This window comes from Dendrobates tinctorius, unplaced genomic scaffold (genome assembly GCF_039654945.1).
Source record: "Dendrobates tinctorius isolate UK_male_01 unplaced genomic scaffold, ASM3965494v1 ptg000026l, whole genome shotgun sequence".
In the NCBI taxonomy this organism is placed as follows: Eukaryota; Metazoa; Chordata; class Amphibia; order Anura; family Dendrobatidae; genus Dendrobates; species Dendrobates tinctorius.
Window position 1 is genome coordinate 4,215,001 of NW_027361694.1, and position 27,916 is coordinate 4,242,916.

Sequence of the window (27,916 nt, forward strand, 5' to 3'; positions counted from 1 at the left end):
TGATGCTGTATGGCAGTTCGTTTTTTGTGGGACAAGATGACGTTTTCAGCAGTACCATGCACATTTATATGCGTCTTTTTGATCGCGCGTTATTGCACTTTTTGTTCCGTGGTATGATAATAAATCATTATTTTTTGCTTCGTTTTTTATTTTTTAAGGGGTTCGCTAAAGGGGTTAACTAATGGGAAAGTTTTATAGGGCGGGTCGTTACGGACACGGCGATACCAAATATGTGTACTTTTATTGTTTTTTTTTATTTCCATAAAATGAATTTATTAGGGAATATTTTTGTTTTTTAAATTTATTTAGCGATTTTTTTAAAATTATTTTTACACTTTTTTTAACTTTATTACGTTGTCTCAGGTGGGACATCACTGTCCTGTGAAAGATCGCTGATCTGTCACATCACAGATCACTGTGACAGATCAACGATCTGTCACTGGCAATGCACAAGGCTTCCTCCTTGCCTGCGCTTTGCAGGCATGAGGAAGCCAGTTCCCTGCAGGCCCCCGAAGGTCCCGGTCACCATCTTGGATTCAGGGACCTGCAGGGATGGAGCCCCCCGCAGCAGTGCTGCACATTGCGCTGCTGTGGGGGGCTCAGGTTAGCACGGAGGGAGCCCCCTCCCTGCCGATGCTTCCCTTTAACCCCCGGTACACCGCGATCGTGTTTGATCGCTGAGTGCAAGGAGTTAACGTGTCGGGGGTGGTCTGTGACCGCCCCTGACAGATTGTGCCAGCTGTGATAATCAGCTGACACCCGGCCGCGATCAGCGGCACTCAGATCGCTGTGACGTACTATCCCGTCCCTGGGAAATAAGTCCCAGGGCACATGGATGGGATAGTACGTCACATGACAGAAAGGGGTTAAAAATTAAAAGTTTGGAAATTGCAAAATTTTCAAAATTTTGAAACAACTTCCATTATTTTCATAAAAAAATGCAAGTCATATCGAAGAAATTTTACCACTAACATGAAGTACAATATGTCACGAAAAAACAATCTCAGAATCCGCGGGATCAGTTGAAGCGTCCCAGAGTTATTACCACATAATATGACAGTGGTCCGATTTCAAAATTAAGGCCTGGTCATTAACCTACAAAGTGGATGGTCCTTAAGGGGTTAACAAATCAAAATGGTGTCTCCCTCATCCCTCACAGTCACTGTGTGTTATGACGCAAAAAGCTCAGTTCCTCAGTGCAGCTGCTGATAGCTCAGTGCATATGTAGCAAGTGACTTCGATAGTCCATTTAGAAGCAGCCACTCCATTTTTCACATAGTAGAGTAAACCTGTAGGACAACAATGTCTTTTTTGCAGAGTAGCACCTCAAAGGCAGCTGTATCCGCCTATTTTTTCTTGGCTATAAAATATACAGGAGAATCTTAATACCATAATACTCGAGTATAAGCCGACCCGAGTATAAGCCAAGGCCCATAATTTTGCCACAAAAAGCTGTAAAAACATATAAACTCAGGTATAAGTCTAGGGTGGGAAATGCAGCAGCTACTGGTAAATTTCAAAAATAAAAATAGATACCAATAAAAGTAAAATAAATTGAGACATCAGTAGGTTATATGTTTTGAATATCCATATTGAATCAGGAGCCCCATATAATGCTCCATGTAGTTCATGATGGGTCCCATAAGATGCTCCATACAAAATACGCCCCATATAATGCTCCATAAAGTTCATGATGGGCCCCATAGGATGCTCCATACAAAAATATGCCCCATATAAGGCTGCACAAAGGTTAATAATGGCCCCATAAGATGCTCCATATTAAAATATGCCCCATATAATGCTGCATAAAAGGTTAATGATGACCCCATAAGATGCTCCATAGAATAATATGCCCCATATAATGCTCCATAAAAGTTGATTGCCCCATAATATGCTCCATTGAATAATATGCCTCATATGCTGCTGTGATTAAAAAAAATGACATACTCACCTCTCGTCGCTGGGGTCCAGGTGCCGGTGTCCTGAGCAGGCAGGGACACCGGCACGCTATGGGGGCCAGGTGCCGGATTCGTCACCGGCTCAGATCCCTGAACTTGCGATATTCACCTGTCCATGTTCCACCACTGTGCACCGATGTGTCTTCAGGTTCCTCTGGCTGGGACTGTTCAGGCAGAGGGCACACACTAATCGTGTCATCGCACCCTCTGACCTGAACATCACAGCCAGAGAACGCGGAAGACACATCCCGGTGGTGGAATGGGGACAGGTGAATATCGCATGGCTCACCCTCCCCGTCATACTCACCCTCCTGTCGTGGTCTCTGCACTTCCTTGCTTCTCCATTGTCCTGGGGCCGGCAGCTCCTTCTAATGCTTAGTGGTCACATGGTACTGCTCATTAAAGTAATGAATAGGTTTCCACGTCTATTGGAGTGGAGTCGTGTGCATATTTATTACTTTATTGAGTGGTACCATGTGACCGCTCAACACAGGAAGAAGCTGCACGCCCCGGGATGGAGATTCAGGGATGGAGACCAGCGATGGCACAGAGGACGGTGAGTATGATCTCTTTGGCGGCTGCAGCTGCTACCCCATCCCCCCACTGGCTTTCTGGCGTATGACTTGTGTATGAGCCAAGGGGGGGCATTTTCAGCACAAAAAAGAGCTGAAAATCTTGGCTTATACACCAGTATATATGGTATATTACTGATAAAAAACATTGTTAAGTTTGAAACAAAAATTTAAACTCACTGAAGTAGAGATGAGGAAAATTGTCTCCTGATTTGGCTATTGCAGATTTGCAGCACATTTGCATCACATTAAAATGCATTGGTTAATTATTTACTACATTTATTTTTTGCTTTTGGAAAATTTATGAGAAAAGTAGGTGAATCGATACTCCCATAATATATTATGTACCAAAATTGATTAACTGGAAAATGTATTCACTCTGCATCTTTACCAGGTATGAACCCTGTACTCCATGTACAATTCAGATACTACATACTTGTAGAATCCAACCTCCTACCCATTCTCATTGTTGCTTTTTCCTAGAGAAGAAAACCTTACTAGATTTTGAGCTCACTCCAGTAAAAAGTGAAACTTCCATTTCATCTGATCTAATAATGACATACAGAGGGTAAGCAAAGTAATCAGACCCCTTTAAACTTTTTGTCACGGTCAACGTGTGTCTGGACGCAGCGGTTACAGCAAGGCGAACCCATAACACACGTGACCCTGGATACAGTGCCTCCAGTGGTGAATTTAAATAATAAGGGGGAACCTGGGAAACATTAACAATGATGGGGCCCTGCGATAGGGAATGGGGACATGGAGACCTCCTACACTCCCCTGAGCCAGTGTCCCTGCACTCCTCACATTCCCTATACAGGCTCCGCACCTGTCGCCGCACGCGAACCTTAAACCCTTGCTCGCCCTGACCCTAAACCCTCACTAGGGAATCGGTCGGTGCGGAGACTAATCCCACCACTGCACTAGAGACACAAAAGGAAAGAAGACAATACAGAGGAAGCACCACTTAGCTTGATGCTCTGTGCTTATGCTCCTGCAACAGAGCCCCACCACCTGCGTGCGTCTTCTCCTCCACCCGGATCCATCACCATCCTGGATCCTACACCATAGTGCAGCCTTGGAGCAGAGTCCATCACCAGTTGCAGCAGTCCAGTCACAGAGTCCCAAGGATGAGTCAGCCTCTGCCAAGAATCTAAGCATGCTTGAGTCCAGCTCTCGGCAACCAAGTCGAACATGCCGAGTGCAACTCTCTCCATAGTCGCCACTCCACCAAGCCATGCACGCACTTCCCGCCGACACCATAAACTACGACTCCTCCACGCCATGCCAGCAATTCCTGCAGACACCATTAGCTGCCACTCGTCTCCTCTGGCTGACTGCGCAGGACTCCTCTTCAGCTCCATCCTTCCACCAGGCTCTCACAAACTCAGAATCAATGAATGAATATCACCAGCAGTGATTGCACACCCTGAGACTCATTTATAGAGCCCCACACCTGATTCATAATTACGTGCGCATTAAACCTAAAGTGCGATACCACTAACCACCACCGGGGACAGTCAAGTCACTTTAGCAACTTGCCAAAAGGAAAAAAGTTCACCCTGTGCAATTTAAAACTGTCAGATCAAATTCAGATCATGACACTTTTCACTATTTGTTTCATTGCAGCCATCTGGTAAATTTAAAAAAGTTCTTTTTTTTTCTCATTAATGTACACTCTGCACCCCATCTTGATTGAACAAAAACAGAAATGTTGAAAATTTAGCAAATTTATTAAAAAAGAAAAACTGAAATATCACATGGTAATAAGTCTTTGCTCAGTATTGAGTAGAAGCAATCGTTTGAGCTAGAACAGCCATGAGTCTTCTTGGGAATAATGCAACAAGTTTTCCACACTTGGTTTTGGGGATCCTCTGCCATTCTTCCTTGTAGATCCTCTCCAGTTCCATCAGACTGGATGGCGAACATTGGTGGACAGCCATTTTCAGGTTTATCCAGAGATACTCAGTTGGGATTAACAGACAACAGTCATAAGGTCTCATATAAAATACAAACTTTATTAATGCAAAATATATAATAATGCAGGTACAGAGACAAAGGAGGGAGACACTCAATGGCCACACATCAAAAATGGATTTTCACGGCCAACCACCCCTGCATCAGCAAATTGATATATAACTGATGTAATAAATATCCCATGGACTGCAAACATACCAGAGCTAGTGCTTGTAAACATAAATGGTTAATACCAAAACAATGCAGGTGTGCACAAGGGACTAAATGTAGAAGTCAAGCAGAAAGTATGAGAGTAAGCACACCGCATTTAATGGAAGCAGTCCAGCTATATTTAAGAATGAGCCAGCATACAGCACTAAAGTGTAGAAGTCCAGAAATCATAAGGATGGAAATGCACATGGCACTTAAATGCATAAGTCCAGCATTACATAGAAGTGGCATTAACCAGAGAAGGTCACTATGTGTACCTTTTGGGCTGAAAGTCCTGCACAAGTCCAATATCGTAGCCCAGAAAAACGCAGACCTAGAGGAGATAATGACGTCAGGATTCCTTACTTGCCACAGCAGTTCCTGGGGCGAATAGCTACAAGTAGCAGTCCAGACAGTAGTTAAGCACAGATGGCTTCAGGGAGAAGCACAGAGGACTGTAGGCAGCAGAACGTGGAGAGGCAGAGCACCGAGTAATGAGCAGCAGCTGCAGGGAGTCCACCAGCAGACAGACAGGAGCTCTGGAGCCAACAGCAACAAGATACTCAGGCAAAGAGGAGCACACAACCTGTACTTAAATAACCACAACAGACAGGAAGTTCCATGACAGGGTGAGATACAAGACTCCATCTTATCATTACAAATTCTGGCTCTGAGCTCCTTGGAGAGTTCCTTTGACCTCATGAATCTCATTTGATCTGACATGCACTGTGAGCTGTGAGGTCTCATATAGATAGGTGTGTACCTTTAAAAATCAAGTCCAATCAGTTTACCTAAACATAGCTGGATTCCAATGAAGAAGTAGAAACATCGCAAAGAGGATCACGAGAAAATAGACAACATGTGACTTAAATATGAGTGTCTGAGCAAAGGGTCTGAATACTTATGACCATGTATTATTTTAGTTTTTCTTTTAATACATTTGCAAAAATTTCTACATTTATGTTTTTTTCAGTCAAGATGAGGTGTAGAGAGTGTACATTAATGAGAAAAAATGTACTTTTTTGAATTTACCAAATAGCTGCAATGAAGCAAAGAGTGAAAAATTTTAAGGGGTCTGAATACTTTCCGTACCCACTGTATATTTTTGAAAAGTCTTTTTATTTCATCTTGAGTCACTTTTTTCACTGAAGCAAAACCTGAAGGTCACGGGTATCCTTGAGGTTCATAATAGGTCCATACATATTCTCCAAGTATATTAGCTGAAGATAGTACCACTTTTTATAAAGCAACAATCAGAAAAATGGCTACGGAATCAAAGAATATTTATAGCATCCAGCCTATTTTCACTCAGTTTTTAACTGTTCATCATCTATCTTTATCATCGTTAATCTTGCTCTTTAATCTATGTTATAAAATCGTTCACGTTGTCATAAAATTCCACTAATATTATTGCGTTTCAATTTTCTTTCACATTTTTATACAGAAGAAGCTACTCTTACTCTTCATGCGAAAGAACACATAAACTTTATATGTGTCTGGAGATTTACGATTAGGTCATAAGATTGCATATATTCATGGGTATCATGACAAGAGGAAATACATGTCTAGTGTTTGTCTAATAATTACTTAATATTTACTATCTGTGGGTGAAAGGTGACCAATTCCCACTTGGAGGACTTAAAATAATGTTTGGCTACTTAATAAAAATCTCAGCATGATTGTAGAAGTGTCTGCAATACTATATATATCTATATTAGCTGATATACTCTAGCCAGGCCAAATGCAAAATGTACAGGTTTAGCAATCTATGTGTCAAGCATGCCTTAACATGTTATTGATCCACTGACATTTATACCAAGAGCATTTAATGACCTCCTGCTTCTAAATGTATTACAGTAACTGAGATATTGGCATGTTCTGAGAATACTTTACAAGTTCCAGAGATCCTTCTATTATGCCACTGCCTCACATAGTAACTAAAATCAGGATTTGATTGCATACATGACATAAGAATGCACCGGAAGGCAGATTACAATAAATGTTTCACCCTCCTTACTGCTTGAGGCTTCTTAAGTATCAGCTCGATTGGGTCATGTCATCTGAAATATATTAGATTGAAAGTCCTTCCAAGTGAAAGGTCTTGTCAAATGCTTACTGAAATGTTTAAATTCTGTTGCTTACTATTAAAGTATTTGGATTTAATCTATTTTACTAAAAGCGGCAATAACAAATACAGGAAAAGCTCAAAAGCATTTAAAATGAAAGGAGGTATAGACATTATCATCAAGTACCATAAAAGGTTGTTGAGCTGTTGTTGTTTTTGACACCATATACTGCACAAAAAAAGCTGCATTGTGTATGTGTTGTTAATTGTAATAGTAATAACTGTTTATGGCTTTATTTATACTGGCCAATCCCGGTCATTATTGACTGTCAATCCACAACATGCAAGGCGATCATTGGCAGTCTAATAGCCAGATTAGACAGCTTGACTGCAATTTTATGCATATAGAACTTTTGTTAATTGGATCATTATGTGCACATAAAGTGTGATTATTATAGGTAGCAAGCTTGGTAATCGTTTCACTTGAGAAAAGGAGCACTTTGCTCATGCATAGGGCTCTTGATGTCTTGTTTAGGCCTATTTATGCCAATAATCAGGAACAAGTGTAATATTGCTGTCTAATATAACTGCACTTTTAGAGTTTTGAAAACCAGTGGCATACCACCAATGGTGGCAGACCATATGGCCGCTATGGGGCCTGTGAGTCGTCGGGGGAGGCTGGTGCCAGGCCCACCTTGCCTGTCTTTGCATGTTCAATTGTATCAGCATCCTGGATAGTTATATGTAGGGTTATGCGGGGCCATTATAATATTTGGAGGGCTATATTGAGGCCGTTATATGTGGAAGCAATTTTACAGTGTGAAAGTTTGTTTGGCGTCCATTATACTGCATGGAGGTCCATGCGGGAGTAATTATGCTGTTTTAAGGGTAGTGTGGGGGCCATTATACTGTTGCTAGGACTATGTGAGGGCCATTATACTATATGCAAGCAATAATAGAGTTTATTTAACCTAAGGGGGCCTTTAAATGACTGAAGCTATTAGATCACTAACAACGTAATGTGTGCCAGTACGTCAGGTAAGGAAAGTGGGACAAACATCATTGCTTGCTGTCAGGGCAGAGAACACAGGAATGTCCAGTACTAGATCCACATGAGTTAGAGCTGGTGAGTATAACTCAACTAGTTGTCCTACTTAAAACCATCACTGCCACTTGATGACTTGTTTAAAATGGAGGCAACCCCCTTAATGTAAGATACCTTCAACTAATACTATGGAATTCAAATTTTAAAAAAGCAGCTATTGAAAGTAATATTAGCTATGTTTATCCTTGCACGCAGACAGAATTAAAACATTTCTGCAGTCAGAAAACAAAGCTCAAAAGCTCCAGTATGCAGATCAGTAATTAAATTAATAAGCAAAGATATTACGTGTAAAAATTTAATAAAAATTGAGGGTTCATGCAAGATTGTCACCAGATGGTACGCCACCCCTGTGGCAACACATCTATGGTATCCTAACACATCCTCAACCTGTTGGAGATGCTCTAGAGCAAAAGGAACATTCTTGCACATGTGGTGGGCATGCGGTGGGATCCAGTCATTTTGGAAAAGTGTGCTGAAAATTATAACTAAAATTTGCAAGCTTCCAAACCCTCCATCTCCAAAACTTATTTTTCTAAACTGGTCAAGTGATATTTCTCAGTCAAAATACAAATCCCTCTTAATGCTTCTGATAGCTGTGACCAAACTACTCATTCCTCTACACTGGCTGTCCCAGAGTTGCCCAAACCTACCAGATTATATACCCAAAGAAAATCAGCTATATAATGTAGAAGAGATAATAGCTTTCACACACTTTACACAAGATAAATTCAAGATGACCTGGGCCCCATGGAAATTATTCAGAGAAAATGATGAATACCTAGAGTTATTAAGCCAACAGTCAAACTCATAAATTAGTGGAGGATTTACACTTTTATTTGAAGACAATTGTCCACTGAAAGGTCTCCCGAAACAGAAGGATTTAATCGCCGAAACCAATATCCCTCTTCTCAAGAGGGATCCCCCCATTCCACCATTTCTGCCCCCTTCTTCCTTCCCCTTTCTTCTTTCCCCTATCTAAGTTGACTACTTATTTTCATTTTTACAAGGTGGACAGATTGATAGGTATATCTATGACATCCTTCCTAAAGATAGTTATGTTAAACATCAAGATTTTGGGGAGAGAACCATAACTCTCAACGACGTGTCGCTGGCCATGCAATAATGTGTCATGTTTGTTTAATTTCTCTCATCACGGAATATAATAACTGAAGGATGACTATGAAGCTCTCTACAGTTCGAAATACACCTTCGTTTGTAATATCGTTATTTGTGTTAAAACTAATAAAAAGATGTTTAAAAGAAAAAAAGATGATAAAAATCATTGGCTTCATGAACAGAGTTGTGCATTTGCTGGAGGTGTGAGTTGAGTAATTCTGCTATTATTTAAAGGTAATCTGTGGAAATTAAAGTCCAGGGTAGTTGGAGAGCTTTATAAGCATTATAAATCAAAGTAAGAATTAGCTCATTACCTAGCAGACACAGAAAGTATGTTGTATTATTTAGTTACCATTAAAGTTTGAAAAAACATCCATCAGCAAAATAATAAATAGTATACATAAACCTTATCATAAGATAAGAACATGGGTACGCGCTTTAGAATGGAGCGTCAAATACGTTTTCGAACATTGCTAATCAGAAACACATTCAGTAACGACTTTTTCAATATAACTTGATTTGTCTTTGTTCGCCATCATTATGCATAGATTTTCACTTCACTAATATGTCCCATGCTATGTTCTATGGTGTGTGGGAGAATTAATCTCCTTCCTGTAGATACTCTTAGAGCAAATGCAATGCACAGAATGAATGTTAAAGAAAGGCTGGCTGAGAAATTTGGACTGTAAGTGTATGTTGCTAATTACGCAGCAGTACCCTTGATGTAGCCTTGGAGAGAAAAGTCATGAAAACGTAAATGGTTTTAGACCTTATGAGGAAACACATTTTGCACAAATTTTTATAGCTGTCTAAGCTGTATGAAAATAAATCCATTTAATTACATCTGTTATGCTTGGCTACTCAGGTTTTGCTGAAGAAGTTGCACCTTGAAGCGGTCAAAATGTGTGAAATTAATTTGTTCTTCTATGCATATATATTTGTTTCTTTTCAGACAAGCAATAATTTAAGAACTACCTGGATTAATGTATTTCATGATTTGCTTATTTATTTTTACATTATTTTTTAGGCTAATTAAATCGTTTGATTCAACAATGTCCATAGGCACAATGAAGTAAGGTGGCGGACATTCTGATCAGGAAACTGTGCGTTGCAAAATCTCACTGGAAATTGTTTCTTTTGCTGATGCCTATAGATTCTCAGGTTTCTTAACAGCTAGAACCCACAGTAAACTTTTTTTAAGTTACATTATACTAATTAGTACAGAAAAGATCAATTTAAAATAAAGCTCCTTAAATAGTCTTACCAAATCATAGCAATTAACAGAAGCAGAGTGTGACACCAAATATAAAGCCCACACTGTTGTAGAGTATGAAAAAGCATTTTAAAATGTTGTTTGTCCTGCTTTTGAATTAATAAAATTTTTAATGCATTGTGTGCTCTACTGTACAACATTGAAGCTATTTGGAAAGCTGTCCTTGTTTGTTGCCCTCCTTGGATTTCTGCAGCCCTGGCAGAAGTAGGACTTGAAGCCTGTTGATGAGCTGATCAATTTAATTTATTTGTATTTGAATATATGCCTACCATGAAATTCTTCTTATTCTAGCTTGTGTTTTTCCATGAGTTTCTGAGCCTCCAATATCTTTTCAAGACACAGTTTATAGTGCCAATAAGTAAATATCAAGCTGACAATGATGTCCTCAAGGTACTAATGCTAAGTGCAAGTGAAATTTTCTCAAATTGTTGATTTGAATGGAAGTCCCTGAAATGGGCACTTTACAGGATTTAACATCAATACACACAACTGACAATCAAGTTTGCAATCAAGTCTGGTGTCCTTTTACCTCCATAAAGTGGAGTAATAGCAGGTCATACTGCAGGTAGGAAAACACAGAATAATGTCTACCACAAGAAATGAGGGTTGCTGTCCTTCCCTAGCAACAAACACATTTTAATGAAGTTACTTTTGTTTTATTATCCAGCATCACAATTTTATCTGCAGTGAGTTCACTTGGGCAAACTTTTGCAAAACTTTCAAACATAGTAGCTATAAAAAAAATATTTTTTATCTTAACCTTTCCTACCCGTAAACAGCTGAATATCCTACATATTGTGAAGAGTCACACACTGTAATGCTGTAGAAAAATTGAGCAGATTGTAGCTAAAACATGAAAGAAGGTGTTATGTTTGAAAAAATCAATTTTTCCAACATTTTTGTAACATAAAAAGGCCTTACAGTGTTCAATTTAAAAATGTATGTGAAATAATTGGTGGACATACATGACATTATATATGTACAGCTCTGTGTTTTGGGATTTTACTCATAATGAAGAAGTTAGAGTTGAGACGATCATATGAAATTTGAATTCACCTGCTTCATCGAATATTACTCAAAAATTTGATTTGTTACATGTATATTCACGAAGATCTAAATAATGGAAAGGTGGGTCCGGGAGAAAGAGGGAGCATGTATAATTCATTTAGTTTAGGCAAAAACTGTCTAATTCATTATTATGGAGATGGAACCCAACTCTATCGCACATAATTAAGTACTGCTCCTGATTGTACTCAACTGGGAACTGTTGATATATGATGACCCAGTGGTATGTCATACTGACCACCGGTGAGCTTTCAAGTTATAAGAACTGTGCTTTCAAAATATAGGTATATCTTGAAGCGTGACTCTGTTTTGGGAAAACATCTCCCTGATAAACCAGGGATCACATATAGAAGGGGGAAAACTTTGAAAAATTTGGTGGCCCATAGCAAATTAAAAAAACAAAAAAACAAAAATAAGAATCAAATTTTATATAGTGTTCTTCAAAGAACTGGAGTTTTTAAATGCAGCTCCAAAACATGTTTGACCTGTGGGATCCTAGATCATGGGGCTAAAATTATTAAATGTAATACCACCGGTGATATTTTTGAGATCCCACAAAGACTAACTTCTAGCAGTGATTATGTTGTATATGCCATCACTTGCAGTTGCGGTTTGCAATATGTGGGACGCACTATGCAGACATTGCGGTCCCGCATTAATGGACACAGAAGCAGAGCAAAAATGTCTTTTTGAAGCATAGTCTATCAAGACATTTGCTAACTAAATATATTAAAATTTGTAACAAAAAATTAACTCTGGTGGAGAAGATACCCTATGGTATTACAAACAGGAATGCTCTTTTAAACCAAAAATAAACATTTTGGATATATCATTTGAGAGCAATATATCCAAATGGTTTGAATGACATTATATAGAGAATTTAAATTTTTTTTTTAAAGAATTTTTTTTGAAAATTTTTTTTTTCCTTTTTTTGTTTGTTTTTTTGCATTCATGTTGATCAGAATGTGGTGTGAAAGGCTCGACTAATTAGTGGGTGTGCTCCTGAACCACGTCCACACCCCAAATGATGTTCCTGAGGCTGGGTTAAAAGGTTTGCCACTATATATAAGTGTGATTGAATTTTTACTAGTAGGAATTGAGTTGTATTTTTAAAATACCTGAAGAAGGATATATACTCTGTCCGAAACACATTGTGTCTCCTCTTATAAAATAAGAAAAAAGAAAAAATTCAAAATTTCATCCTTGGATGTGAGTCCTGGGAAGCACTGCCATTCAGGGGCTGGATGTATTTGTTTTGATATACTGACCACCAAGGTATGATTATCCACTTAATAAACTGGAATGTGATGTTAAAACTTCTGGGCATTATGAGGAGCTCACTCTCTGATTGGTAATTAATGTGGAATTTTTTTATTTTTTTCTTTGAGAATTGCAAATCGAATATAAATGTGAAATCTAAATTTACTTGTAACAACACATTTCAGAAAACTTTTATTCAAACTCAAACCTCCATGGATTGATCCACTCATCTTTAGTTATCTACCTCTGGGACCCACAACATTGTCAGAACCAGGAACTTTTTCTCTGTATCTCCATAGAGAATGAATGAAGCAGTGGTCGAGCATCCACACTACTGTTAACAGGATCAAAGTTTCCACACTGTTGATCAGAGTGGTCCAAGTCGTCAGACCCCCACCAATCAATTAGATCCCAACTTATGGATAGAAAATAACTTATTTTCACCTGACAACCCCTTTAAATACAAGACGTAACTTGTGCATTGTCTTCCTCTTCTTAAGCTGATCTTTCAGGCTCAAAATACTCATTTTCACAGCTAAAATCTGTTTACAGATTTTCACATTACTGAGGTAGATGACAGTTGGTGCTCATATAGTTCTTTAGAGAATTGTAATTGTGTCTGTGGTTTCCAGAGAACTTGCAGCAAAATTTTTGTATCTGGCATTCGATCGTCCTCCTCCTTCATCTCACCAAAGACAGCAGTGGTCATCTATCTCAATAAAGCAAAAATTGGTTTTCATTGAAAACCAATTTTAACCATGAATTGAGAGTGAAATATCAATCCAGCAATATAAAAAAGCATGTAAGATAAGATATATTACAAAGTTTCTTATTTCCATGTATAATATTGATTTCTGAAATAAAAATTAAAATACCTGCTATGCTTTAACGCCGTACCTATACTCTTCTGCGGGATCTGTGTTCCTACAAACAGCAGTATACTATGGCGCAGCGAACCTGTGGCTGACAACCCGCTCCAGTGCCCATGATTGGTGCTAGCATTGTGTGGTCCTGATGGTCTCCATGGAGACTCCCGGCCTCAAGATGGCCACAGGGTCCTTCCGGGTCCTGCAGGGAAGGTGGCTTGTGAGTGCCTGCTGAGAACAGGCACTGACATGCCTCCTTCACTTCCTGTCAGATCCAGATGTGATACTCCACAGTGCAGAGAGTGGAATTTAATTTTTCAAAATTAAATATTGGCACAATTCATCTGTATGACTGATCTTTTCCATAACTGCTGTTATGGCTAAATGTAGTAAGATGCTATGATATAATTCCATGAAAAACAACAGAGGTTCCACAGATGTAGAGCCAGATACAATAGGATAGGCATGTTGATAGTATTTCTACAGGTAACAGTGAGACTTGCTCAATAATAGCATATGGATAGTCAAGAAATGGTTGCCTAGTAGTTGATTTCAGAAGAGGTTACACAAAATCAGACATGTGTTACTGACAAACATACAAGCAGAATTAATTTGTTTCACAATGGATAACCTGAATAGCAGTCAGCAAGCAGATAAGCTTCATGATTATATGAAGGATAGAGAAAGTAGGGTTCACATTGTTTTTGCATATTGCTGAAAGGTATTTTTTTTCCAAAATTACACTTAAAACAAGGTCAAAGGGGTATCATTTTGCCTTGTTGAAAGTGACATGCCTGATATGCCAGTGTAAAGCCCCCTGTTATGATTGAGTCACCGCAGGAGGCAAAAACAGAAATGCTAGCTAAGTCCAGAAAACCTGAGAAGTTGGCAACTATCAGATTGCAGACCCCTGAACCTATCAACACAACTAGAAGTAGCCGTGGGGGGTTCCTACAATGACCTAGACCCCTCGATCACAGCCAGAGAGATACATAGGCCTAAAGAAGGAAAGGGGAAATCTAACTGCCCCAGAGCAGACCCCAAAGCAATAGGCAGCCCCCCACATATAATGGCGGTGAAGCAAGATGAAAACACTTACACAGACAGAAAGACAGGCTGAGCAAAGACGGGGCCCAGAAACTACCTAGATAGGAACGGATAGGAAGGCTGCTGTCTGCAATCTGCCAAAACCCTATCAGAGACAAAAGCCAACAAGCTGATATAAAAATGGCCCTGAAGCAACTAAGCTTCAAAAACTAAATCAGCACTCAGGTACCTTCAGAAGACAGAGCTAACGGAACACTGCACAATCCAGCAGGGAGTGGCAGAATCCAAAAAGAAAGAAAAACAAAAACAAATCTTAAATGCAAAAAGGCAAAACAGAAAACTTAGCTTTAGGAGAGCAGGAATCAGACTGGTGTCCAAGAGTCCACAGAGAAATCACCCACAGGGCAGAAAGGGCGTAGGCTGCCTTAAATCCAGTCAGTGACTCCACTCAGCCAATCGTCTTCATTAGTCCCAGGTGCCTGATAATCAGGCTCACTACCTTCCTTCACTAGAATAGGGAGTTCACAAGGCCTCAGTGACGGAGGGGAAAATGAACTCACAATAGCCCCCGTTACACACTGCGATATCGCTAGCAATATCGCTGTAAAGTCACCGATTTTGTGACGTAGCAGCGATATTGCTAGCGATATCGCTACATGTGATGCTTACTTCCGACCGCTCCCCTGCTGGTTATCGCTGGTCGCGCGAGAAGGTCCTGGGCCATTTCTCGTCGTCAGCTTCCTGCGGCACTTCCTGCTGTGACGACGAGTGATGCGTGGACGCGGGTGGAGGACGTCAGGATCACCACGTCTGACAGGTAAGTAGCGACCCCGACCCCTGTGATGTCGGTGGTGAGATCTGCCTGTGTGGCAGCTCACTAGCGACCACTTAGCGATGCACCAGCGATCCATTTCGTTGTCGCGATCGCTGTTGCATCGCTATGTGTAATGGTACCCTAAGGCGGAAATTAATTATGCAAATTACCTCTTCAGAGAGAAAGAGGACATAATCTCTAGTGTAATCTATTGGAAGTTGCAATATTGACTTTCAGGCTTGCCACCTCCATCAAGTGAAATGAGAGTTTAAGTCCTCTTCCTCTGTGAAGAGACAATTTGTGCACTTTAATCAGGATTCAGCATGCTGCTGTCGTCTTGAGGACCATTAGCCATTCAAGAAAGATTCTTTTGTACACAAACCTACACCTAGTACAGAAGCCTATAGGGAGTCAATATAAATAAGCCACATATACATATTTTATGTTAACAGCATAAAAAACTCACCACATTCCTGATTTTTTAAAGCAAACAGATGTCCAAGAAGAAAGATTGTGAATTCTCATACTGAAGAGCATGTTAGCCCATAAAAGATAAAAATATGTTACTGGTACCTCTTAAATAAATTCAAGACATTGTTCTTAAAGGGAACCTGTCAAGTTAAAAAAGTGCTATTAATCTGCAGGTAAGGGGTTAATCTGCAGGTTAGCAGCATTTTTAATCTGTCTGATGCCGGAATTTAGAGTCCTGCTGCAGGGAAGAAATTAATTTTTTTATTTACTAGCTGAAGAGCCCGGCATTGCCTGGGCATAGTAACTAACTCTGGTTAGTTATAGCAAATTGTAATGATTATATTGCACATAAAAACAATTCACATCATATATTCAACACTGCAGATTTGCAATACAAATTAAACAAGTACGTAAGTATTGATAGTATATTATTTTCAATTCATTCAAGAGCCTTTTGATAAACAACATTTTTGATTTTTCCATTCGGTGCAAAGATGAACAGATTTTTGGCAGTTCCAACTCTTGAACAGGCAACGTAAAGTTGACCACGAGAAAAGCATGGAGATTGCAAATCGACCCTTATTACTTTCAAGGACTGTGCCTGAGCCTTGTTAATGGACATTGCAAATGCCAGTCGAAGTGAAAACTGGAGGCATTTAAAATCAAAAGGCAAATCAGAGAGAATGAGTGGAGTTCTTGGAATGAAAATGTCCTCTCTTTTGGCACATCCTGTTGCTTAGCTGTGTATCTATCCCTATCCTGTGTAATGTGAAAACCTCAAAAAGAGGAAAAAATCCTCCAAAAAATTCTGAAACAAACCAGACAGGCCTAAATGCATCTGCACTAATACAGGGTGCAGCGGACCCAAGTAAAATGGCAGCTGCACAGGTGCATAAATACCAAATGAAACAGCCAGCCTACAATCAGGGATTGGCCGTGTGATACACCAGTGCAGAGAAAATAATCCACATATGGCAGTGCTCACACAGGGAATGCAGGACTTCTGGTTCACAGCCTCTTAGTAACACCATATGGGGGGGGCTGCCCAGTGCCAACTAGAATGCATCCCGTGTGAACAGAGGCCACATGTTTGCAGAATCATTTGGGCCCAACTGCACCCTGAAAGAAATATAAAAAGTGCACAAAAAACACCTCAATATATGTAAGGTATTAGTTGATATTAAGGCCTTAATACGGAAGCTGGCAAACTGCGTCAAAGTTCCTTACACTTGCCAGTCCTACTCTAACATGAAAACCTCAAAATGAGGAAAAAATCCTCCAAAAAATTCAGATAGAAACCACACAGGCCTAAATGCATCTGCACTAATCCAGGGTGCAGCGGACCCAAGTAAAATGGCAGCTGCACAGGTGCATAAATACCAAATGAAACAGCCAGCCTACAATCAGGGATTGGCCATGTGGTACACCAGTGCAGAAGAAATAATCTGCATGTGGCAGTGTTCACACCGGGAATGCAGGGCTTCTGGTTCACAACCTCTTAGTAACACCATGTATAGGGGGGGCTGCCCAGTGCCAACTAGAATGCATCCCGTGTGAGCAGAGGCCATAAGTTTGCAAAACCATTTGAGCCCAACTGCACCCTGAAAGAAATATAAAAAGTGTACAAAAAACATATCAATATATGTAAGGTATTGGTTGATATTAAGGCCTTAATATGGAAGTACTTTGGTCCGCTGCACCCTGTATTAGTGCAGATGCATTTAGGCCTGTCTGGTTTGTTTCAGAATTTTTTGGAGGATTTTTTCCTCTTTTTGAGGTTTTCATGTTAGAGTAGGACTGGCAAGTGTAAGGAACTTTGACGTTAGTTTGCCAGCTTCCATATTAAGGCCTTAATATCAGCCAATACCTTACATAAAACCAGGGGAAGAGTCTTGAGGAGATCATTTGCATATTCCCAGTGCCTTCTGGGATAAGTGAAGAGTCTCCGCGAGCTCAACGATCACTGGGTTTTGGCCGTTGCAGCTGAAAAGAGGAAATCGGAAAACCAGGGGAAGAGTCTTGAGGAGATCATTTGCATATTCCCAGTGCCTTCTGGGATAAGTGAAGAGTCTCCGCGAGCTCAACGATCACTGGGTTTTGGCCGTTGCAGCTGAAAAGAGGAAATCGGAAAACCAGGGGAAGAGTCTTGAGGAGATCATTTGCATATTCCCAGTGCCTTCTGGGATAAGTGAAGAGTCTCCGCGAGCTCAACGATCACTGGGTTTTGGCCGTTGCAGCTGAAAAGAGGAAATCGGAAAACCAGGGGAAGAGTCTTGAGGAGATCATTTGCATATTCCCAGTGCCTTCTGGGATAAGTGAAGAGTCTCCGCGAGCTCAACGATCACTGGGTTTTGGCCGTTGCAGCTGAAAAGAGGAAATTGGAAAACCAGGGGAAGAGTCTTGAGGAGATCATTTGCATATTCCCAGTGCCTTCTGGGATAAGTGAAGAGTCTCCGCGAGCTCAACGATCACTGGGTTTTGGCCGTTGCAGCTGAAAAGAGGAAATCGGAAAACCAGGGGAAGAGTCTTGAGGAGATCATTTGCATATTCCCAGTGCCTTCTGGGATAAGTGAAGAGTCTCCGCGAGCTCAACGATCACTGGGTTTTGGCTGTTGCAGCTGAAAAGAGGAAATTGGAAAACCAGGGGAAGAGTCTTGAGGAGATCATTTGCATATTCCCAGTGCCTTCTGGGATAAGTGAAGAGTCTCCGCGAGCTCAACGATCACTGGGTTTTGGCCGTTGCAGCTGAAAAGAGGAAATCGGAAAACCAGGGGAAGAGTCTTGAGGAGATCATTTGCATATTCCCAGTGCCTTCTGGGATAAGTGAAGAGTCTCCGCGAGCTCAACGATCACTGGGTTTTGGCTGTTGCAGCTGAAAAGAGGAAATTGGAAAACCAGGGGAAGAGTCTTGAGGAGATCATTTGCATATTCCCAGTGCCTTCTGGGATAAGTGAAGAGTCTCCGCGAGCTCAACGATCACTGGGTTTTTGCCGTTGCAGCTGAAAAGAGGAAATTGGAAAAACCGCGCGCCGATAGTTTGGGCTCATCTTTCATCGTTTTTAAGAAATCTCAAGATGGAAGAGGCCAGGAGCCATTTGGTGAGCTGCATTTCTTGCTACATGTTCACAGACTTACCAGTGGAAAAGCCAAACTTCACATGCCACAAATGCAAGCTTGTGTCCCTGTTGGAGGAAAAGTTGCAAAATCTCGAAGAGAGGTTAGCTACGTTGAAGATCATTAAGGAAGGTGAAGAGTTCTTGGACAGAGCAGAATTATCTCTTCATGTTACAGAAAGAGAAGAAATTCGAAGTGCACCTGAAGAAACAGAGGAATGGAGACATGTGACCCAGAGAAGCAGGAGGATCAGGAGGCAGTCAGCACCCATACTGCTCAGAAACCAGTACCAGGCTCTCACGCAGGAAAACAATGAAGAAATACATCAGGATAAGACTTTGCCAACAAGCAGCAACCTTGTACGCCTTCAGAGTCCTCCTGGATGGAGAAACAAAAATGTTGTGAAGAAGAAACGGAGAGTGGTGGTCATGGGGGATTCCCTGTTGAGAGGAACTGAGGCCGCTATCTGCAGACCGGATATAACTTCAAGAGAAATGTGTTGTCTTCCAGGTGCAAAAATTAAAGATGTGTCTGACAGGATATCAGGACTCTTCAGACCTACAGATGACTACCCATTCCTGCTACTACATGTGGGGACAAATGACACTGCAAGAAACGACCTGGAAACCATCTGTAGAGACTTTGAAGACTTAGGTAAGAAAGTGAAAGAACTGGGAGCGCAGGTGGTCTTCTCTTCCATCCTCCCAGTGGATGGCCATGGAACAAGGAGGTGGAATAAGATTCTGCAGGTGAACAACTGGCTACGTCGATGGTGCCGTCAGCAACGATTTGGATTTCTGGATCACGGAGTGAACTACTTATACGATGGACTACTTGCTAGAGATGGGGTGCACCTTACGAAGACTGGTAAGCATGTATTTGGAAGTCGCCTTGCTACACTTGTAAGGAGAGCTTTAAACTAGAACAACATGGGAAGGGAAGCAAAAGACCAGAAAAAGCCATACACCTGACAAATGCTATTGAGAACTCTGCTATTAGAAGTGGAAAGGAAGAACAAAGATGAAAGAATCTAATTTATAAAAATATTGGAGAAAGAGAAACCAATCACAAACTAAAATGTTTCTATACTAATGCACAAAGCATGGGCAACAAACAAGGAGAATTGGAACTACTAACACAGGAAAAGAAATATGATGTCATTGGAATCACTGAAACTTGGTGGGACAATACACATGATTGGAATACAAGACTAGAAGGATACAACTTATTTGCAAGAAACAGACTTGATAAACGAGGAGGAGGTGTCGCATTGTATGTTAGAAACGCGTATATCTGCACAGAGATTGAAGCTTCAGAGACTGGGAGTTCTGTGGAAACTGTTTGGGTAAGAATACAAGGACAGAACAATGGAAAGGACACCATTGTAGGCATTTACTACAGGCCGCCTGTGCAAGCTGAAGCTATGGATGAACTCTTTATGCATCAAATGGCCAAGTTCTCCAAAAAATATGACATAGTTGTCATGGGAGATTTCAACTATCCAGACATTTGTTGGGAATCTCTCTCAGGCAAAACTAACAGGTCAAGGAAATTCTTATCCTCTCTTGCTGACAACTTTATCTTCCAAAAGGTAAGGGAGAAAACAAGGGGAACTGCTACCTTGGATCTAATCCTTATAAACAGGGAGGAAATGGTTGAGGAGGTAAAAGTGGCTGGGACCCTAGGAGGTAGTGACCATGCTATTTTAGAATTTTGGATAACTAGAGGCGGAAGACCTGTGAAGACTCAGACGTCAAGGTTAGATTTCAGAAAGGCAGATTTTAAGGGATTCAGAAAGAGAATTGGAGGGATCCAATGGCTGGATATCCTTAAGGACAAAAATGTCCAGGAAGGATGGGAAATCTTGAAAAATGAAATTCTCAAAGCACAGTTGTTAACAATTCCGAAAAGAGGGAAGAATAGGAAGCAGTTAAGGAAACCAGGATGGATGAACACAGAACTTAAGCACATGCTAAAAAGGAAGAAAAAAATGTTTATAAAATGGAAAGAGGGAGGCATATCTAAAGAAGAATATAATGCTGTCTGCAGAACCTGCAGGGCACAAATCAGATTATCTAAAGCTGAAAATGAATTGAGGCTTGCAAGAGATGTCAAAAGCAATAATAAAGGATTTTGGGGATATGAAAAGTCAAAGATGCTATAGGATTTTTACAGGATGAAAATGATGAAATGGTAAGACAGGATGTTGAGAAGGCTGAACTTTTAAATTCCTATTTTGCATCTGTTTTCTCTCAGAAAGGAAATGTAACATCAACTGTTATTCACTGTCCTATTAAGGGAATAGAAGAATCCAGGATATCTATAAACAGAAAGATAGTGAGGAAACACTTAGCTAGCCTAAATGAATTCAAGTCTCCAGGTCCAGATGAATTACACCCCAGAGTACTGAAGGAGATAGCAGAAGAAATTTTTGAACCCCTCTCTATAATCTTTGAAAATTCTTGGAGAACAGGAGAAGTGCCAGAAGACTGGAGAAGAGCAAATGTTGTTCCTATCTTCAAAAAGGGGAAGAAGGTGGACCCAGGTAACTATAGGCCGGTGAGTCTGACTTCTATACCAGGAAAGATCTTTGAACAAATTATTAAACAACATGTATGTCAATACCTGGATAAGAATGAAGTGATTAAACAGAGTCAGCATGGGTTTGTAACTAATAAGTCATGTCAGACTAACTTAATTTCCTTCTATGACGGTATCACTGATTGGGTGGATCAAGGAAATGCTGTAGATATAGTATATCTTGACTTCAGCAAAGCATTTGACACAGTCTCTCATACAATCCTTATTGAAAAAATGATTAAGTATGGAATGGACAAGGCAACTGTTAGGTGGATTCATAACTGGCTTAGTGATCGGACCCAAAGAGTGGTCGTAAATGGCTGCACATCCAGTTGGAAGAATGTCTCAAGTGGGGTACCACAGGGCTCTGTCCTGGGCCCTGTATTGTTCAACATCTTTATCAACGATTTAGATGAAGGCATTGAGGGTAAACTGATTAAATTTGCTGATGACACAAAGCTAGGAGGGATAGCTAATACTAGAGAAGAGAGAGAGAGGATTCAAAAAGATATAAATAAACTGGAGAAGTGGGCAGCAACAAACAGAATGGTTTTTAACAGGGAGAAATGCAAAGTACTACATCTGGGCAATAAAAATGGAAAAAGCATATATAGAATGGGAGGAATAGGGCTAAGTGACAGCACATGTGAAAAAGACTTGGGTATACTAATAGATCACAGACTGAATATGAGTCAACAGTGTGATGCAGCAGCAAAAAAGGCAAATGCAATTCTAGGATGTATTAACAGAAGCATACAGTCTAGATCACGTGAAGTCATTATTTCCCTCTACTCCTCTTTGGTCAGACCTCATCTGGAATATTGTGTCCAGTTTTGGGCACCACATTTTAAAAAAGACATCAACAAACTGGAGCAAGTTCAGAAAAGAGCGACCAGAATGGTGACCGGTCTGCAAACCCTGTCTTATGAGGAAAGGTTGCAGGATTTGGGAATGTTTAGTTTGCAAAAGAGAAGACTGAGAGGACACTTAATAGCTGTCTACAAATATCTAAAGGGCTGTCACATTGTAGAAGGATCAACTTTATTCTCATTTGCACAAGGAAAGACTAGAAGCAATGGGATGAAACTGAATGGGAGGAGACACAGATTAGATATTAGAAAAAACTTTTTGACAGTTAGAGTGATCAATGAGTGGAACAGGCTGCCACGAGAAGTGGTGAGTTCTCCTTCAATGGAAGTCTTCAAACAGAGGTTGGACAGACATCTGACTGGGATGATTTAGCGAATCCTGCTTTGAGCAGGGGGTTGGACCAGATGGCCCAGGAGGTCCCTTCCAACTCTACGATTCTATGATTCTATGATTCTATGATTCTATATATTGATATGTTTTTTGTGCACTTTTTATATTTCTTTCAGGGTGCAGTTGGGCCCAAATGATTCTGCAAACTTGTGGCCTCTGTTCACACGGGATGCATTCTAGTTGGCACTGGGCAGCCCCCCTATATGGTGTTACTAAGAGGTTGTGAACCAGAAGCCCAGCATTCCCTGTGTGAGCACTGCCGTATGTGGATTATTTTCTCTGCATTGGTGTACCACACGGCCAATCCCTGATTGTAGGCTGGCTGTTTCATTTGGTATTTATGCACCTGTGCAGCTGCCATTTTACTTGGGTCAGCTGCACCCTGTATTAGTGCAGATGCATTTAGGCCTGTCTGGTTTGCTTCCTATCCAGTGTAATACCATCTGCTGAGCTGTGTATCTATTTCTGTCCTGTGTGATAGTCTGCTGAGCTGTGTATCTAATCCTGTCCTGTGTGATACTGTTTGCTGAGCTGTGTATCTAACCCTATCCTGTGGGATACTGTCTCCTGAGCCGTGTATTTAATCCGCAGCATGTCAAATCTTTGTGCGCATTGCGCAGCGTTTTTACACCCATTCCATTGTAGGAATCCACAGGTGTAAAAACACATGCCAAATCTGCACAAAATCCTCAAAAAATTCACAAGAAATCTGCAGAAAATCCGCTTAAAAAATGCTCGGATGTTGACCTGCGGATTCTGCCAAAAGTTGCAGATTCCACGCTGAAAATTCTGCACAGCAATCCACAACGTTTGCACATACCCTTAAGTGCCAGTGCCAAGCAGGTTCAGAATGCTATTAACCTGCAGATTAACTTCACATCTGCAGATTAATAGCGTGTTTTGACAACACATGGTCCCTTTAAAACATTAACATTTCTGTCATTAAGTTATATAAACTGTTTTGTTCAATAATTGAAATTTTCAATAAAGGTCCGATACTTTTTCCCATTGCAGTATTAATGTAATAATTGCATGTCATGTTCAGGCTCTAAGATGGTGAAGAGATGAAAAACATTAAATATATTGCACAATCAGTTTTTCATTCTACACATTTTAGACAGGATATTGCCTTGTTCTTGTCTTGGTAATTCAAGGCATATTTATTCCTAGTACCTAGGATAACGCAGACTTTTTGGCACTTTTTTCTGTAAGACGTACTGTTATGAATAATTCATTTTAGTACACTCACCTTGATTTTATCAGTTCTGATAACTTATTTCTAGCCACGTTTTGCTATTGGCTAAAATGCTACATCTTTGTATCATTCCTATTGTGTATGTCAATATTTATTTAAAAAACTAAATATTTTGCTACAAAATAAATAAAGATATTCTAAACACTTTCCTTTCTGCATATTGATCCTCATCATGTAAGTACAAGACTTCTCCTTTTATTATTAAGTGATACAATATTGAAATTAACATGCACCATTACATGTTGGATTAAAATTCATACAGACCAGAAAACTTGATTCAGATTCTAATGGCCTTAATCTTCTGGATGGATTTGTACAAATACAAAGGAAAGCTTTCTATAAAAAGGCAACAAAGATGAAAGCTTTTTTTCACAATGTACAGGTAAAATAGCCAGGTGGTAGACCTACAGATACTAAAAGAAAATGAGTGAAATGAGCCACCATTTCCAAAATTGAATTTTATTTTTCATTCATTTTTTTAACAGCAATATTAGTTTGCACAGAGCCTGTTAGAATGTAACAGCAAGTATTTTTCTGTTTACTAAATGCAAGTGAATAGACTGAAGAAAGAATAAGAGACTAAAATGGAATAGTACAGATGTCTTGTAATTAATAACTTTACCAAATGATTCTAGAACTTCACTAAATAGACCCAAAGAAAGATAATATATTTTATTGGCACTTTATTTCCTCATAATGTTGTATGTTGATGAATTGTGTCTCTTTTTGAAGCTTGTGGTGGATGCTTTAAATTTTAACACTTTCAACATTAAAGTATTTTTAACTATCCATATCCATGTCAATAAAATTTCTTATCAGTAGACATAGGCAAAAACAAAACAAATAAAGGAGTGCACAAAGGGTGAGTATGGGTCCCGTTTCACTTAACGACACAACAGTGATCCCGACAATGATATGACCTGGTAAGGATCGCTGGTGCATCGCTAAATGATCCCTAGTAAGCTGCCAAACAGGCAGATCTCTTCAGCGACGCAGCAACGATCCAGCGATCAAACACAGCCATGCGCGCTGGCCATTCCTGCATGATCAGCAATATCCAGCAGGGGGGACGGTCGCTGCTGCGTGTCACATGTAGCGAGATCGCAGGCGAGATCGCTGTTGCATCACAAAATCGGTGCCGCGTTAGCAATCTCGCTAGCGATCTCGCTATGTGACATGGGGCTTTAAGTGGTTAATAAAGGAGATCCACATGAAATAAGAGTGCTCACCTTGAGAGGTTGTGCCTGGTGAGCACAACTTCAATAATAGTTAAAACACGAGGCATCCATGGCTGAGAATGCCAAAGAACAAAGCCAAGTAGTATCCATATTGTATCCATGCATTTGTTGAGCAATTCCCAACTAAACTCCAAAGCAGGAATAGCGCAAAGTGAATAAAACTTGAATATTAAAATCTCAGTACACAATGAGTTTATGGGCTCAAACCCATCTCTCTGCTTACGCATGTGTAGTGTAAAACGTTCAGTGACAAGCTGTGTCATCCATAAAATGGCAGCGTGCTTTTATTAAAATATAAGTACAAAAAACAAAAGGTTTGTAGATAGATTCTAATTTTAAAGTAGTCAATATCTATAGTCTCTAAAACAGGAAAACACATAATATTGTTTAAACAAAACTGTATTTTGGAATTAGATTCTCTTTGAAACATCTGGGATTCTTTCTAAAAATTGAGAGAAGATAGTTACAGTAATTTCTTACAAAATATGCCATATTTGTATCTAAATAATAGTTTAGTATAAACTTATGAAATGAACAACAGTTTTGCAGCTAGTATTAATATTGTTTTCTCCTTGTTATGGTTTTTAGAACCATGTATTTTCTATTGCCACATTTATTTCTAACCAAAAAGCTATTAAAATATTAGACACTGAGGAAACAGCTTCTTTGAATAGTAAATTATTCTTCCTATCCAGTAAAAAAATGTTTTGACTCTTACCTACTTTGCAAAAGACACTCTTGTTTGTTCTTCAAACATTATGCATTTTAATTACTGCAATAAAATGCTATATAACCTATTTTTCAGACTATAGGATGCACTTTTTTCCAAAATTTTTTGGGGAAAATTGAGATGCGTCTTATAGTCAGAATATACTTACAAATACTGTGGTGGCAGCAGGAGTTGGGCGATTCTGCGATGATCCCGGTCCGACGCTGTCAGGTGATGATCACACTCCCTTCCCAGACTGGTGTTGCTGGTTCAGCAGGTGGGCAGGTTTGGAGGTGGTGCTCTGTGGTGTGGGGGCTCCGCCAGCATTTTGTGAAACCCTGGAGGCACTGCACATGCATTGCTGCAATGCAGTGGCCTCTGGGAAAATGGCTATCTGGGTGGCGCATGCTCAGATTGAGATTTCAATCTGCTGCGATGCGGTGGCCTTCGGGAAAATGGCTGCCTGGGTAGCGCATGCTCAGATTGAGATCTCTTCAATGAGATCTCATCCAGAGATCTCGTTGCCGAGATCTCAATCTGAGCATGCACCCCCCATGACCATTTTCCTGGAGGCCATCACATCGCAGCAATGGATATGTGGGGCTTCCAGGTTCTCACAAGATGCCGGCGGAGCCCCAAAAACCACAGAGCACCACCGCCGAACCTGCCACACCAGCCTGGTATGGGATTTCCCAGAAGCCACGGAACCTGCCACACCAGCCTGCGATGGAAGTCATATCGCCGGTCCACCGAACATCTCCAGTGACTCCACCAGCGCTGCTGATCCCCCCAGGTAAGCGGAATTCAGACTGTAAGACGGACCCCATTTGATGCATTAATTTTTTTTCCCTAGTTTCCTTCTGAAATTTTGGGGTGTGTCTTATGATCCGGTGAGTCTTATAGTCAGAAAAATACGGTACTCTAAAAGGTATAGACTGAGTTGACACATCTACAATCTTTTTTTATCTTTTAGACAGAAAAATGTTAATATCAATGTGAAATGATTGCTTCTAGCATGGTTACTTCCTTTCAATACCTCTCCTATAGACTAAACTAATATAAAGAAAGTAACATACAATGTGTAATCATACAATACTAGGTTAAGAAATAGGAAATTCTTTAATATATACAGTATATACTCATAAATACTTACATTACACTCCTCTGAGAACTCATCTGCAGGTGTAGTGATTATTTTGAGTCTACATGAGTCATTGTGGAAGCAAGCAGTCATTGTAGTTTTTTATAAAGTGAGGGAAATAAGTATTTGATCCCTTGCTGATTTTGTAAGTTTGCCCACTGACAAAGACATGAAGAGTCTATAATTTTAAGGGTAGGTTAATTTTAACATTGAGAAATAGAATATCAAAAATAAAATCCAGAAAATTACATTGTATAAATTATATATATTTGGTTGCATTTTGCAGTGAGAAATAAGTATTTGATCCCTCTGGAAAACAAAACTTAATACTTGGTGGCAAAACCCTTGTTGGCATAGCAGTCAGATGGTTTTTGTAGTTGATGATGAAGTTTGCACACATGTCAGGAGGAATTATGTTCCACTCCTCTTTGCAGATCATCTCTAAATCATTAAGTTAAAAGGTTGTTACTTGGCAACTTGGAGCATCACCTCCCTCCATAAGTTTTCTATGGAATTAAGGTCTGTAGACCTTATTGTGCTTCTTTTTGAGCCACTCCTTTGTTGCCTTGGCTGTATGTTTTGGGTCATTGTCTTGCTGGAAGACCCAGCCACAACCCATTTTTAGTATCTGGCGGAGGGAAGGAGGTTGTCATTCAGGATTCTACTGTACATGGCTCCATCCTTTCTCTCATTGATGCTGTGAAATAGTCCTGTGCCCTTAGCAGAGAAACACCCCCAAAACTTAATGTTTTCACCTTGATGCTTGACAGTGGGGACAGTGTTCTTTGGGTCATAGGCAACATTTCTCTTCCTCCAAACATGACGATTTGTATTATTGCCA

General features: G+C 40.1%; 1 protein-coding gene across 1 annotated transcript in view; it reads left to right on the forward strand.

Moving 5' to 3' along the window:
* LOC141084704 (uncharacterized) overlaps window positions 1-27,916 on the forward strand; it is a 127,615-nt gene that overhangs the window by 78,426 nt on the left and 21,273 nt on the right. Inside the window, exon 3 of the mRNA XM_073569581.1 lies at window positions 24,250-24,369. Coding sequence (XP_073425682.1) covers window positions 24,250-24,369 — 120 coding nt within the window. The remainder of the gene's footprint in view (window positions 1-24,249; window positions 24,370-27,916) is intronic.